Here is a 15,634-nt window from a genome sequence, read left to right as displayed (position 1 = left end):
TTCCTCTAACAATGAGAGTTGAACACTACAGAGCTTCACAGCTGAGCCTAGTCTATGGATTCGCGAATTCTGGGGAAGGGGCGGATCCAGCAAGCTTTTTTAACACTAGGCTCAGTTCCACCGGATTGGACATGAGCAACCCATGTGACTGCTGTACCCGCTCACCGTACGAGAAGAGGCGTTCAGGTAAGCAATCAACGCCTATTTTGAACAGTTCTGTCAAACTTGCTGCATCAAAGAGAAAACATTTTATTTTACAGGAAAGGTAGGAAATACTCAGCATTAATATTGGGAGGGTTTCAAGATTTTTAACTCCAAGTTTCATTGGCAACATCCCAATTCCCCAAAAGGTGAATATTTAAAAACATAAATTTGATGTAAAGGAAATGAACAGATAGATTGTTTTTCTCTTTCTCTTATAACAATGATGTTGATTCCAGTACAGTTGGGTAAGAACAAGGAAGGAAGCGCTACATAGACTTCAGTGAGATATTTATAATACCAATAAACAATCCTGGAAACTGGTAGAGGAATTTCTTACCTTTATAGTGAGTTTATTATGGTAGCATTTCTTTGAATGATTTGAAATGCTGCTTCTCAGATTTCTTTCTATCTAGTCTGAGTTACTGTTTATAAGATAAATTGCCAGAAGATTCATCTTCTCTCTTACAAATTGTTCAGGTCTACTTTCCCCTCTATTACTTTTCCCATCTCCCTACAATTTTTCACATCCCAGGAGCATCCAGTAAAAATGAAATATGAATGAAGCAAAGCAGCAAAAATGCATTTCTTCACATAACACACTTGCTGTTGATGATTGCTACTAAATGGCATGGATGTGAAATAGTTGTAAAATGAAATGAGTTTAATGTAAGCAGGACAAGTATCTTAATATGTTAATTAGCACTCTGCAATGCTTTGGATCCAAGTATTCATTACAGTACCTGGATAAAGAAAAGTAGGCTCACTTCTGAGTATGAGCATCTGTAATGCTTTGCTGAAGAAAAAAAAGTTTTCTGAAACAAAAGGACCAGGACAAGTAGTTTGGCCCTGCCTTGACATTCTTAACTGAAATTCCTAGGACTGTGCATTGTGTCTGTGATGGGAAGTGTCAGGATTGTCAGGATTTAAAACCTGAGTGTTGTACATACTCCTGATCAGTTGGAGGATGATGAAGATATTGAGGACTCGGATTCAGATAGTGTTTATGAAGAAGTGGGGGCCCCGGGTTACAGGTGGGAGGCCAGCCACAGGATGGGGCTATGAGTTCAGGATCTAGTGAGGGAGAATCAGACGCTCTCTGGGTTAATCCTAAATTCAGAAGGATTCAGAAATGTAGAGAGCAACGGTCTGGAAGAAGATACTAAGGAGAAGAATGGGTTAAATATTGTAGTGAGTACGTCAGGGGGACAGTGGAGAAGAAGGGTGGAGTTTCAACGTTGCTGAAAAGAAATATGGATGTGTTTTCGCCACGCTAAAGTAAGCCAAAGTATTTTGTATTGTATTTAGTCAGTGCTGCTGTTTTTAAAGCTATGTAGTTAGGACAATAAATCTTGTCTAAGTGAAGCAGGAAAAGGAATGTGAGAAATGCGGCTAAGAGAGAGATAACAGACCGAGTGATGTCTGGAATGTGTTGAAAATACAGGAGAGCAGAGAAATAAACGGAGTTGCTTTATTCATGAAATGATGCATTTAATGAGAGTTATTTGTAATTACTAAAGTTCTACCAGAAACCAGAACACTGAGTAATATGAAATACCGAAGGCGGCTGTAAAAATACTGTAATTAATATAAAGTAGAAGGAATGCTGAGTCATGATGCATCAGCAGAATGTGCTACGACCTGATTGGTCAAGACTTGTATACATTGTAATGCACCTCTGCATAGGTGTGGTTAGTGGTCAGTGACTTTGTGGTGGTTGGTCTGTGGTTTGTTGTGGTTAGTAGTGATTTGTTGGAGTCGTCTAGTGTAATAGTCTGGTTAGATGTTCTGTAAGGTAATATAGAATATATAGTTTTGATACTAAGAAGAAGTAAAAGTCTTCTGAAGAACTCCTGCTGTATTGTCCTTATTCTGGAAACTTTCCAGTGCCTGATATCCTTCCCATTTCTAAAGCAATTTTATAAAATTAATTCTGACATTTTTATTACAACAACATATCTGAATATGTAAGTGGAAAAGTGTTCTTATACAAACGCCCTGCTTGTAGGCTTCTCATATTTATCTGGCGGTTGATCACTTTGGATATAGTAAATATGGCTAGGCAGGGCTGTGGCATTTTTATTTTGGTATACTAAGGAGCAAGGACGACTGTAATTTTAAAAAAAATATTTTTATTGGTTTTGCACATTTGAAAATAACATAAAACAAACATAAAACAGTGCACAGTGCATGTGCCCATCACCTGACTGACAATACCCACCACCACCACCACCAATTGCGGGGGTTCAAATATTTACTAGTTTATATTCTTTTATTTCCTTAGCTCTAATTTGCATTTGTTTACTATTCAAAGAGTGATTGGAGTTTATTTTTCACATTTTCGTCACATATTCTACTCAACATATAATCTTTCACCTTATTCCATCGTACCATCAGCTTCTCCAATTTATTTTCAGCGAAATTGTTTAATCTTATTTCCATGATTTCAAAATGAATGTGATCCACCATGTACCAGTACCAATTCTGTAATGTCCATTTTTTAGACTCTTTCCAACCCAATACCACTACCGCTTGAGCACTTTCCAGTGCTGCAGTTTTTATTTCTTTGAAGTCTCTTAATTCTCTTTGTTTAACTAATATCACTATTTCTTTTGTAATTATCTACTTAATATTTAACATTTTATTTATTTCATTCTGCACTTCCTTCCAAAATTTCTGAACTTCGACACACTCCCAGAACATATGCATAAAGATTCCTTTCTTTTTGCAACCATGCCAACAATTACCTTTCCCTTTCCTCTGGAAGTGTGAAAGTTGTGCTGGTGTATAGTACCATTTATGTAAAATTTTCCTTCTCATCTCTCTAACTCTTGTATTCTTAGTTTTATATATGTTTTCTACTATTTCTTTAATTTCTCTTTCATCGATTTGTAAATCATTTTGCCAGCATCTTGTCAAGGGCAACTGTAATTTTAATTGATTATGGGCAACTGAATATATTTTTCGTGATTACTTAGGTACTGTATATAACTCTGGTTTGTTTTATGATCCATTTGGTTATCTATGGTGTTCCCAGGAGTCTTCTGCAACATCAAAGTTTTAAAAAAATCAATACCTTCAATCCTGCTTCTTCAAAGCTTGACTTTCACTTCCATAAAGCAACACAGGAAATACTATTGCTTGTAATTGCTTGCACTACTCTGATTTTTGTGAGGACAGACTCATCCCAGCATCTGAATATCTTTTCCAAGGCTTTCATTGCTGCTCTGTCAAGTGCTAATCTATGGCATCTTGATGAGGGACTTTTGAGGCACAAAATTCGACTGACACCAATATTAGTAGGTTTTAGATATCAAATTAGTTTTAGTCAGACATTTAAAAGTTTCTAATACAAACCTATACTGACAGAAGTCCCTTTAAATCCTGTTAAATTATGTAGTATTTGCTCTAAGAAAAAACAAATAAGACTTCTGTGGTACTTTAAAGATTATCCAAGGTTTTATTAGATTAACGAATCCCCTCCCATCTAGAAACAACAAAACTTCTATCTGACTTAAACTGTTATTTATTGGAATAAAGAATAATTATTATTTAAGGTGACAGTAGAAATGTATATGTTCTCCATAATAGGTGGAGTTAGTCTCCAGGGAGAAGAAAACATAGCCTTCAGCCAATCAGGACTGAGTCTGAAAAGGTATAAATGGCATCCCCTGTGCCACAAATCCCCCCCTTCAGGACTCAGTCTGTAGCCAGGGACTCATGCTTTTTTCTCCTTGAAGACTTCTCCATTTTCATGATTCATCTCACAGTGAGTGTTCTACCTGTCCTTAAAAAAAACCCAGGTGACTCTTTCATCTCACCTAGGTTGAAGGCAGTCTCAAGCATCAGCTCAGCTGCTGCTCAGAAGTAGATTTGGGTGATAACCCAGCTGTACCCCAATACCCCAGTTGTGATTCTTCACTCCAATTTGCTATTATTTGGCTGTGTGGGAATCAGAGAAATGATCCATTTAATTTTTAGCCTTCCTGGGAACTGGGAGTGCTACTGAGGTGCATCTTTCTGTCTCTTCTGTCTGGTTGCAAATTACACCCCAAAGGCAAAAAGGACTTAAAGTAAATGTTCAGACACTGGACACAAACTGGGATGGCCCTAGCAGCATTAATCTGCAGTTTCCAGCTAACACTGGAAGTGAAATGTCCCTCTTAACTGAGAAACCTAAGGTAACAAGGGGTTAACTAAGGACAGAAATTACCAGAGGGGTTGCTTGCCTGGGGAAACTGACAGCTGATTTGAACAATTTCATTGACTTCTGATCAGACGGAGTGCACAATAACCGATTCTAAGGGCTTCTGTGTTGTGATCAAAAGTACAGCTTTTAAACTCCCCGCGCCACGCTTCTTAGCAATTAGATTGCTCCGCGTGCCTACTCCAAAGCTCTGCATTATCTCAGGAGGTAGTAGATTTTGCCATAGCAGCAATCTTAACTTGAACCACAAGGCCAGAAGGCCATTGGCCTAATTTGAATAGGCACACCTACGAGTTACTTTTATATATAAAAAAGAGTTCAATACCTGAAAAGAACCAGAAACAGGGCAGGAATAGAATTAAGACTAACATGCCTTGCCCTGAAGAGGATAGAGGGGACTTTTGATCCTCTCACCATGATAGGGAAAGTACTCACAAACGGGGTCAAACCACTCCTTCTGATAGCAGATCCATGAACCTCCAGGCTGGTTAACAAAAGGATGTGGTTCCAAATAAGTACTGGGATAGGTCTAAAGGCCAGTGATAGGCTTTCCTATATAGTTTCATATAGATGTTTAACAGAAGCTGAAAGTGAACTGGGCATTATGGCATCTCACATAATAGGGGTTGAGGGTGGGATGTTTACTTGCATTCAACACTGACTGGAATGGAACTTGAAGAAAGGAAGTGAACCATCCCACTGTGCCTCAATCCAGAAGGATACTATTTTTGATATTATTGACAGCCATCAAGAAGTCAACTAGAACAGGGATAGTAGATATATAATGCCCATCCAGCCCACACTAGAGTTAATCCAATACATAAGTCATATGTGGAATCATATTTTCTTACTGAGGTGTGCCTGCCTTGCGATCATGAAGTTGAAGTATAAAGTGTAAAGAACCATAATAAACAAATTTAGTATGTGTTTTTTTTTCTGATTTCGAAATGCTATTTCTGGATGATATCTCACTACAACTTTAATATTATTTTTATCCAAAGGAGCAAGTAAATCACAGACCAATTTTTTTAAAAAAATGCTTTAAATCAACTTGTTAATCATAGTGAATTCAGTTCCAACCTTTTAAAAAAAAAAAAATAAAACACAGTTTTTTTAAGGTAAGTATTTTTAAGAAACTGCCAAGCTTAAAGTGGTTTTGTCAATTAGGAGGTTAAAAGTAGTCAGCTTACCAGAGCAACAAAAACTAGCTGAAATTTATTAATTTTGTCACAATACCTGTCAGAGATTCATTCGAATTACATCAGCTTTAACAATAAATACTAAAAGTGTATTAATTTTGTGGGGCCTTTCTCTGTCTTTATGCATACATTCAGGTACCTAAACTTTTTTGTTCCGTTAATGATAAACTTAATTTACTTGTTTTAATTTTTGTGGGCTGATTCCAAGCTCATAACCCCTGGACAAGGCCCTAACATCAACAAGATTGCACACATTTGTCTAACTGATTGTAAAGCTTTAACAGTCTACTAAGGCAGCTATCTTGTTGTAAGTAATAATTCTCCAAGTTAAAGTGCCATCCCTGTGTTTTCTTCTTTTCACCCTGTTTAATTGCTTGATTTTCCTCTTTCTTATTTGTTCCATGCAGTGGGAGGAAGTCAGTGGCTACGATGAGAACCTCAACACAATACGCACTTACCAAGTTTGCAACGTCTTTGAACCCAACCAGAACAATTGGTTACTTACCACCTTCATAAATCGTCATGGTGCACACCGTATTTATACAGAAATGCGCTTCACAGTACGGGACTGTAGCAGCCTTCCTAATGTTCCTGGTTCTTGTAAGGAAACTTTCAACCTTTATTACCATGAATCAGACTCCGTTATTGCTATCAAGAAGTCAGCTTTCTGGACTGAAGCTCCCTACCTCAAGGTGGACACTATTGCTGCAGATGAGAGCTTCTCTCAGGTGGACTTTGGTGGCAGGTTAATGAAGGTGAACACAGAGGTGAGGAGCTTTGGACCCCTCAATCGAAATGGCTTTTACCTTGCATTTCAGGATTATGGAGCGTGCATGTCATTGTTGTCTGTAAGGGTCTTCTTTAAGAAATGCCCAAGTGTGGTGCAAAATTTTGCCATCTTCCCAGAGACTATGACAGGAGCAGAAAGTACTTCCTTAGTGATTGCACGAGGTACATGCATTCCCAATGCCGAAGAGGTGGATGTGCCCATTAAATTGTACTGCAATGGTGATGGGGAATGGATGGTTCCCATTGGCCGCTGTACTTGCAAGGCTGGATATGAGCCTGAGAACAATGTGGCCTGTAAAGGTAAGATGATGATTTGCTGTTGTCTGGTGGCCATTGCCTTGTCAACTGAAGGTATTAAAATCAACATTAATTTAAGATTGAAAACTTTTAAAATTATAAAAATAATATTATAAATTTTCCAGGTGAAATGTTCCAAGATGGAAAGTTATCTGTTGTTAATGCACGCGGGGAGAATGTCATGGAACCAACCAGCCCCGCAGTTGTGTGGGGCCTCTGTGTTCCTCACACAAGGATGCACGACCAAGTTTTGACCCATTTGTAGAAGGTCAGCATATTGGGGACTTTCCTTATTTCAGAGGGCATGCAGGGGCAGCAGTAAAGAAGATCCTCTTCCTAGACCTTACCAGTCGATATTCGTTGAGTGATGGGGGCTTGCCAGTAGAGGAACATGATTAGCTCTATGTTGACAAGGCCCATGTCACGTGGTTACTTAAGAAATTGCATATTGACATAGCTTTCTTCGTTTGTGCTAACTGTAGATCTAAAACGAGTCTTTTCAATGCATGCTTGTCTTACAGTAAGGATTGCTAAGGTAGACTTTAGCTTCATCATGCTAAAGAAAGGGACATAATGCTAGGGCAATAGGGATGGTATATGTTGATGAGTGGCAGTCATTTCCTTGACGTTAGTTGTTTTAAAACAAATTGTCCTTGTAGATAACTAGATAGTATAGCTTCATCATGCTAAAGAAAGGGACATAATGCTAGGGCAATAGGTATGGTATATGTTGATCAGTGGCAGCTATTTCCTTGAAGTTATTTGTTTTAAAACAAGTTGTCCTTGTAGATAACTAAATAGTATAAAAATACAAAAATAGAATAATTAGATTTAACTGAGAAAAATGGAAAATTAACATGTCTGGATTGTTGCCAATAACCATTGCCAAAATAATCGCAATTTTAGTGTTAGTCATATTTTCTTAGGGAAAGTGATCCACAATCTGAGTACCAGAGATTCTGCCTTTCCCTCTTTTTCTTTTATTGATGAATTTCATTCAGCCCAATATAGGTAGAAGTACTTCAGCATATATTTGGCTTTCTTTTTTTATTCTCCAGGTGCTGAAGATGATGTTTCAGCTCAGAATAGAATCATCTAGTCATATATTATACCAATCCTGAAGTTTGTACAGAGCTGTACTTTTGGGTAGAGTTTGGAGATCAGCATAATTTAGTTAGATTTTGTAGGTGTGAAGCCGCATACTGGGAATGGTTCATTGTGAAGAGAGAGCTGTGCTATATGTCATGTCTATAAATGGATAAGTATATCAAATAGCAGTCAGTCACTGGTTAGGTACTCAGCACAAACTGGTTTGAGTACTCATTTTTCATAACATATGCAGTATTGGTATATGAAAAGATGAGAGAAAGACCTATAAATGTTTATTAAATACTTCAAAATACTTCAAAATGCAAAAGTTATATGCTACCATATATGCAACAAACTGACCTTAAATTCTCATTCACACTTTAAAATGATCTTCCAAATAATTTCCTACCAACAAAAACTAATAATAGAAAGGAATATTACTTGGCTTTTAAATATGTTTTCCAAATAATGTTTAGCTGCTTGTGCTTTATTTTTCATCTTAAAATAATATCTAAGGAAAACAATGAAGATATGCAGTGCTTTGAACTTGGCACAAAAACAGTATTTCAGAGTATGTGGTTTGTGAATAATAATTCTTATATCTTATGCAACTTTTTAAAACAGTCATACTATTTCCCAGATAATATAGTAGCTACAGAAAGCAACAAGCAACCTTAAGAAAAGATGTGGGTGCTTTAAAGAGTTGTAGACAGATGCTACAATTTCTGTCCTGTGCACTCCAGAAAAACCTTTGCAAAACATTTCTGAAGCTCTGCAAAAGCTCTAGAAATTAATCTGCAGAAACTGGTTTTCAATTTACACATCATCCTTCTCCAGCTTTGAAATGCATTAAGATACAGTTCCCTTAAACTGGATTTGCAATGCTAGCTGAAAATGCCAAAGATTTATTCTATCATATCTGGAAGGCATATCAATCTGCAGTTGATCTATGACTGAACAGAAAATAAAGGCTATTCATACTACAGAGCCTCTAACTGTTTACTGGATTTAACCAGACGAGTGATGTGGTCTCTTGCAAGTTACTGTGCACTGAAATAAAAACAGTAAAATAACAGGTGATGGTTCTTCATATATCACTAGAAATGTATCACAGTCATAAAAAGGCATTAAAATGTAATTGATGGCCATTATCATGCCCACCATCTAGTGGCTTCATGAGCAGGTGCTGAAATAAATTGAAACCAAATTACAACATAGAAAGATTAAATATGAATAATGTGAGAACGAAAGATGATAGAAGAGAAAATGGAATAGAAGGATTTTATGCCTCTAGAAAAAGTTTCTGCACTGTAATTGGGTAGGCTATGCTACCCATCAGATGTTTCAGACTACAACTTCTATAACCCTTTGTGATTAACCAAGATCAAATCAACCAATGAAAATTAAAATTCTGATAAATGTTTATGTTGTTTGAGTTTATTTTAAAAATATGGAATTTAGTGAGATCGTGGAGATCCAAAATGAACACTCAGTGTCAACTAAAGCTGAGTTCACTAGAAAGTATTAAATGAGAACTGTTTGTGCTTTCATTTTTATACTAGAATTACCTAGGTAGAAACATAAACATTATTTATTGAAAAAGATTATGCTGTTTTGCAGGGGATAATCTTGCAGTATAAAATCTGTGCTAGTCATATTGTACATAAATATAGCAACTATGTAACACAGCTTATATCTCATCACTGTAATTAAACTTTGGAAATTGTTTTGCATAATAAAATAGAGACATTCAGACCCTACATTCTAGAATAAGGTTTGGTGTATCTGGAATAGTTTCTGAAATGTCTTTAAGCTTTGGTGTTAAACAAATGTTTATTTGAAAGGGAACTACTGTAATCTGCTCATAGATTTCATGAAAACTAAAGTCTTCCCTTGTGAGTACACTTCCCGTAGAAAACTGCAATAATTGAACACTTTCCTCATATTGTATTTTGTAAACAAAATGTTTTGGAATGTAAAATTTCACTTTTTGTGAAGACTACAAAAATTAATTATGAGTTATTCTTTAGCTATTCTATATTACTTTCTCATTTTGATCATTTTGACCTACATTTTCTACATATTTGTTCTTAAAACACGATAAAATGCCCACCTAATGATGCAGAATTCCAGCAAAATTACTGTTTTGTACATACAGAGGAACAAAAAATAGTTGTTTGGCACTATAATTTATTTAAGATTTCTAGATGCATTTCCTATAGAAAATCTAATAGAAATCACATTGCATGGCATTTTTCAACCATGTTGCATGATTGCTCTCATAATCACCTAATCAGCACAGTGAACTGATGTGCTGGAAAAAGACTGTGGGAATTGTAATTCATAAACAAATGGGGGTGTTGGGAGAGTCCCATGTAAGCTTTTCACCTGCTAATTATGAAAGGATGGGAAATGGGATCTGTTTTACTGTATGAACAAAAGAGATTTGACATCCTGAAGAAGGAATAGAACACACGGGACTGTGGGCAACAGACAGTCACTTGCCTGAAATGGTATAGGACCGTGATGGCGAACCTATGGCACACATGTCACAAGTGACACGCAGTGCCCTCTCTGTAGGCACGTGAGCCATCAACCCAAGTCAGCTCCACCCAGCATGTGTGCATGCCTCCCGCTGACCTGCTAGTTGCCAGGGCTCTGCTGTGCATCCGGGGGTGGTGGTGCAAGCAAGCGACTACGTGTGCATGTATAGGAGGTGGGGGTCATATGGGGGGCACATCCAGAGGGATGTATACATGCATGGGGGGTAAGGCACATGTAGCAAGGCCATGCATGCATTTTGGGGGTTTGGGAGCACCCATGTGCATTCGCGTGCAAACGTGTGCACTTTGGGCACTCAGTCCAAAAAAGGTTAGCCATCACTGGTATAGGATCTCCTGCTTGAGTAGGGAGCTGGACTAGAAGACCTCTATTCTGATTTTGATTCTGAATTTACATTTGATTCTGAATTTACATTTCCCAGGAATGGATGATAATCAGAATTCTGGCCGGATCAGAAAAAGAAACTGATAGACAAAGCCAGGGTGTGTCTCATTAACTTTTCACTCCTCAGTGTATTTTCTTTGGCTATTCTTTTCATTTACTACTGCATTGATGTTACAGAAAGCAGAACTAATATATGATATTGTTAGTTTAACCTATGGTTGGTTCATATATCTTTGGAAGACAATCTAACACCTTTGACATTACCCATGTTTACAAAGACATCTGCATATCTCTTTCTGCATTGTGGATGTAGCCCAAGTGTGAATACTGTCAATTTATTTTATTTCTATTTTTTTAATGCCATTATTTACTAGTTCCTTGTTTTCTTACAGGTTCCAAATCTGTAATAACAAAATATTCACAATGCTACAGAATAAAATAGATTAGTAAGGCAAGAAATAGCGTTGGAACTAAATAGATAAACACTGGGAATTGTAGATCAGAAGACTAACCGTGGAATAGGTGGAAAATTTGTTATTTGTTTAGTTTTTAGATAAGAAATGTATCAAGTCTCACAAAAATTTACCACGGTTCTTTGTTTTCTGATATGTTACTCATCTTTAACAGGAAAGATATGACATTTGGTGAAATAGCAATTGAAGTATTTTTAAGTAAGCTCTACAGAATTTGGCTACTTGCATAGATAAGATTCTAGCTTTAGATGAAACCAGATTTTTTTTTCATGGATAGAGTAGGGAAGAAGTCAAGATGAAAGCTTATCATCCTTTGACTAAGCCAACTCAAGAAACAGCCATGACAGAGATTCTTGGAACGTTGTTGTAAAAAGGTAGAATAAAAGCATGTCCGAAACTTGTCTGCTCCTACTAAAGATTACAAAATTCTGAGTCTCTGTCTTAGTTTCTGTTTTCTGAGGACTGCCCAACTATTTCTCCTTCTCTTGATTACCTGATTTAAATTCCTCCACAGTGCATAAACTTGTGAGAAAGCCAAACAGACAATGGTATCCACCCTTTGATGGTGGATATAGTTTTGCTCATTATTTATAGTAATGTTTAACACTCATTAGAATAGCCTTAAATAATCTTAAAAATGCATCCAGCCTGAGACCTTGGATACAATGTTGTCTGGATCTTGCCTTTAAAAACAAATGCTACTTGAATAGATATCAACTGTAAAACGATTATACTTACACATGGTTATGTCATTGACTAATTTTTTTAAAAAATAATAATGGATCTAGTTAGCTTGGGCTGACTTTTTAAAATAGTAATGTTATTAAACTTTAGAATAAAAATTAAAAAGCTGATGCAAACTAAAATAATAAAGAAATGAAAAGAAATAAAATAGGGAAAAAAATAAAAATATGAATACAGTGGAACCCCGACTTACGAAATTAATTGGTTCCGGAAGGAGGCTCGCACGTCAAAAAGCTCGTATGTCGAAACATTGTTTCCCATAGGAAACAATGTAAAAGCGATTAACGCGTGCAAGCCCGAGGGCTGAGGGGAAAAGACGTCGGCTGAAGCGGGGAAGTTCGCCAGGAGTCAGCAAAGAAGCCGCGCGTGTGTTTTAAAAGATCGGAGCCGGCATGGGGAGGCTTTCAATCAGCCCCCGAGCCCCCAACCCGGACTCGGGGGTTGATTGAAAGCCTCCCCATGCCGGCTCCGATGTTTTAAAACACACGCGCGGCTTCTTTGCTGACTCCTGGCGAACTTCCCCGCTTTAGGAGTCAGCAAAGAAGCCGCGTGTGTGTTTTAAAACATCGGAGCCGGCATGGGGAGGCTTTCAATCAGCCCCCGAGCCCCCAACCCGGACTCGGGGGTTGATTGAAAGCCTCCCCATGCCGGCTCCGATGTTTTAAAACACACGCGCGGCTTCTTTGCTGACTCCTGGCGAACTTCCCCGCTTTAGGAGTCAGCAAAGAAGCCGCGTGTGTGTTTTAAAACATCGGAGCCGGCATGGGGAGGCTTTCAATCAGCCCCCGAGCCCCCAACCCGGACTCGGGGGTTGATTGAAAGCCTCCCCATGCCGGCTCCGATGTTTTAAAACACACGCGCGGCTTCTTTGCTGACTCCTGGCGAACTTCCCCGCTTTAGGAGTCAGCAAAGAAGCCGCGTGTGTGTTTTAAAACATCGGAGCCGGCATGGGGAGGCTTTCAATCAACCCCTGAGTCCGGGTTGGGGGCTCGGGGGCTGATTGAAAGCCTCCCCATGCCAGCTCCGATGTTTTAAAACACACGCGCGGCTTCTTTGCTGACTCCTAAAGCGGGGAAGTTCGCCAGGAGTCAGCAAAGAAGCCGCGTGTGTGTTTTAAAACATCGGAGCCGGCATGGGGAGGCTTTCAATCAACCCCCGAGTCCGGGTTGGGGGCTCGGGGGCTGATTGAAAGCCTCCCCATGCCAGCTCCGATGTTTTAAAACACACGCGCGGCTTCTTTGCTGACTCCTAAAGCGGGGAAGTTCGCCAGGAGTCAGCAAAGAAGCCGCACGTGTGTTTTAAAACATCGGAGCCGGCATGGGGAGGCTTTCAATCAACCCCCGAGTCCGGGTTGGGGGCTCGGGGGCTGATTGAAAGCCTCCCCATGCCGGCTTCGATCTTTTAAAACACACGTGCGGCTTCTTTGCTGACTCCTGGCGAACTTCCCCGCTTTAGGAGTCAGCGGAAAAGCCGCACGTGTGTTCTAAAAGATCGGAGCCAGCCTGGGGAAGCTTTCCATGCTGGCTCCGATCTTTCAAAACCGGCGCGTGGCTTCTTTGCTGCTCCTAAAGCGGGGATGCCCCCCCCACCCCCAAGCAGAAGCCAAGGACCCCCCCACCCCCAAGCAGAAGCCAAGCGAATGCTTACCAAGTGGGATACTACGAGCAGAGAGGAGCCGGGCGCTTCCTTGCCTTCCTTCCTTCGCCGAAAGAGTCAGGGAGGCGTGGCTCGTATCCCGGATGTGAGCTCGGGAGGCGAACGGAAATGACGCTCCCTCCCAAGCTCTTATCTCGAGTTGCTCGCAAGTAGAGCTGCTCGTATGTTGAGGTTCCACTGTATAGTAAATATAAAAATTGACTTCCTCTTTCATCACAATTTTAGTGACGTATCACCTTCCCTACAAATTAAACAAATGATTATATTCCATTTCTTACCTAGCATTTAGAATTTTAGCATTTTAGACTTATATACCACTACATAGTGCTTTTACAGAATCAGCATACTGCCCCCAACAATCTGGGTCCTCATTTTACACACATCAGAAGGCTGGAAGTCTGAGTCAATCTTGAGCCGGTGGTGAGATTTGAACTGCTGAACTACAACTAGCAGTTAGCTGAAGTAGCCTGCAGTGTTACACTCTAACCACTGCACATCTTTTCAGTCCTGATCAGCAAGTCTATTAAGTATTACCAGAGAAGTTAGCACCTCTACTTTAACCATGATCATATAAACCAACTTTATATCCTTCTTTTATTTCTAATAATCTTGACCTTTGGTGCCTTAAAATAATGTCCCAAAATTTGATTTTAATTTTTTTCTTTGACTCTTCTCACAGTAGTTTTAAAGCTTTAACAAGGCTCTTTTGTAAATCCAGTTTAGAAAAATTATACAAGGTACTTAGTTTATTTTTATATCCCTTTTAAATATTAAGGCACTGACAGCAATTAAAATAAAATGTTATACCTTCACCTCCCAAAGCTTTAAACTTGCTAAAGACCACTTTTTCTTTGTCTCTTTGTAAGGGGAGTAAATTCATTTGCTGACTATTCACTTTGCCATGATTGTTGTCTTCATTTGAACTATCTTCAGATATCCATTTCTTCTCTAGAGGTCCATTTAATATGCCACTTTCTTAAGGTGGGAAAATGTCATCTATAAAGTGGGTTTTAAAAAGCTCATAGGTAAGAAAGTGAGGACAAATCAAGGGAAATATTTCTTCACCTAGAGGGTCGTTGGTTTATGGAATTCACTTCCAGAAGAGGTCGTGACAGCTGTCAGCCTTGATAGCTTCAAGGCAGGATTAGACAGATTCATGGATGCCAAGTGTATCGGTGGTTATTGAAACGGATGTCCATGTGCTGCCTCTATGTTGGTTGAGGCAGGCAGGGTTCCCTTGAGTACCATTTGTTGGGGGTCAAGGGAAAGGGAGGGTTTTGCCTTCTCTTTCTGCTCAAGATCCCCATGTACAATTGGTGGGCCACTGTGCGGCACAGAATGCTGGACTCGATGGGCTTTGGCCTGATTCAGCATGGCTTTTCTTATGTTCTTAAGTTCTTATGTAGCTTGATTTGAGACAGTGACTGGTTCAAAGTCATCCAGGCAGCTTCCATGGCTAGGATTGGACTTAAATCTGGTTCTCCAATTTCTTCAGTATCCTGGTTTTTCTAAGGCCTGACAGTTTATTGACAGTGAAGTACAGGGACTCTAGCAAAGAAAGGGTATTTAAAAAAAAATCAAACTGCAGATCATTCTTTCGAGGAAGACCAAACAACAGCTGCCACATAAACACAAACTCTCCAAAGTAAGATTTGTGATTTCCCGGCTTCAAAGGATTGTGCGGGATTGCTTTGGCTGGCTGGCCCTCTTTCATCTTTCTCATTATTTCTTGAGCAAAGCTGCAGGAATCAGAACAAGCTTTGATGGGTTCTGATTTAAATGGAACTCTGGGAACAACACTGATTCTTTCTCTTAATTGGAACTTTCCTCGCTCTTATTTTGGGTCTTGCCATGCGTGCTGTCAATTTGATACTGCCTGCTGGAATCCTCAGAGGGAGCTGGATGTATAAATATGGAAATTATATGATTTATTCTTTTCTGTCTCTGCTTTCTGAATTTATATTAAGACTGCTCAAATTTTTCTTTATGCCTCATGGCTTTACTTAAACTTTGTCTCTTTGAAATAACATTCA

The 15,634-nt window shown here is 39.0% G+C and overlaps 1 protein-coding gene across 11 annotated transcripts in view; it reads left to right on the top strand.

Moving 5' to 3' along the window:
- Positions 1-15,634, top strand: part of EPHB1 (EPH receptor B1) — a 476,084-nt gene that overhangs the window by 164,555 nt on the left and 295,895 nt on the right. For 9 of the 11 annotated variants that reach the window (XM_070753153.1, XM_070753155.1, XM_070753156.1 and 6 more), the window contains exon 3: positions 6,015-6,696. In XM_070753153.1, coding sequence (XP_070609254.1) covers positions 6,015-6,696 — 682 coding nt within the window. Of the gene's footprint in view, positions 1-6,014; positions 6,697-6,818; positions 9,206-15,634 lie in introns of those variants that run through there. The other 2 variants (XM_070753158.1, XM_070753157.1) reach the window with 2 other exon arrangements.

The sequence above is a fragment of the Erythrolamprus reginae genome, chromosome 5 (assembly GCF_031021105.1).
Source record: "Erythrolamprus reginae isolate rEryReg1 chromosome 5, rEryReg1.hap1, whole genome shotgun sequence".
Taxonomy (NCBI): Eukaryota; Metazoa; Chordata; class Lepidosauria; order Squamata; family Dipsadidae; genus Erythrolamprus; species Erythrolamprus reginae.
The sequence above is the reverse complement of the archived record's forward strand: the minus strand, read 5'-3'. Positions and strand labels throughout refer to the sequence as shown.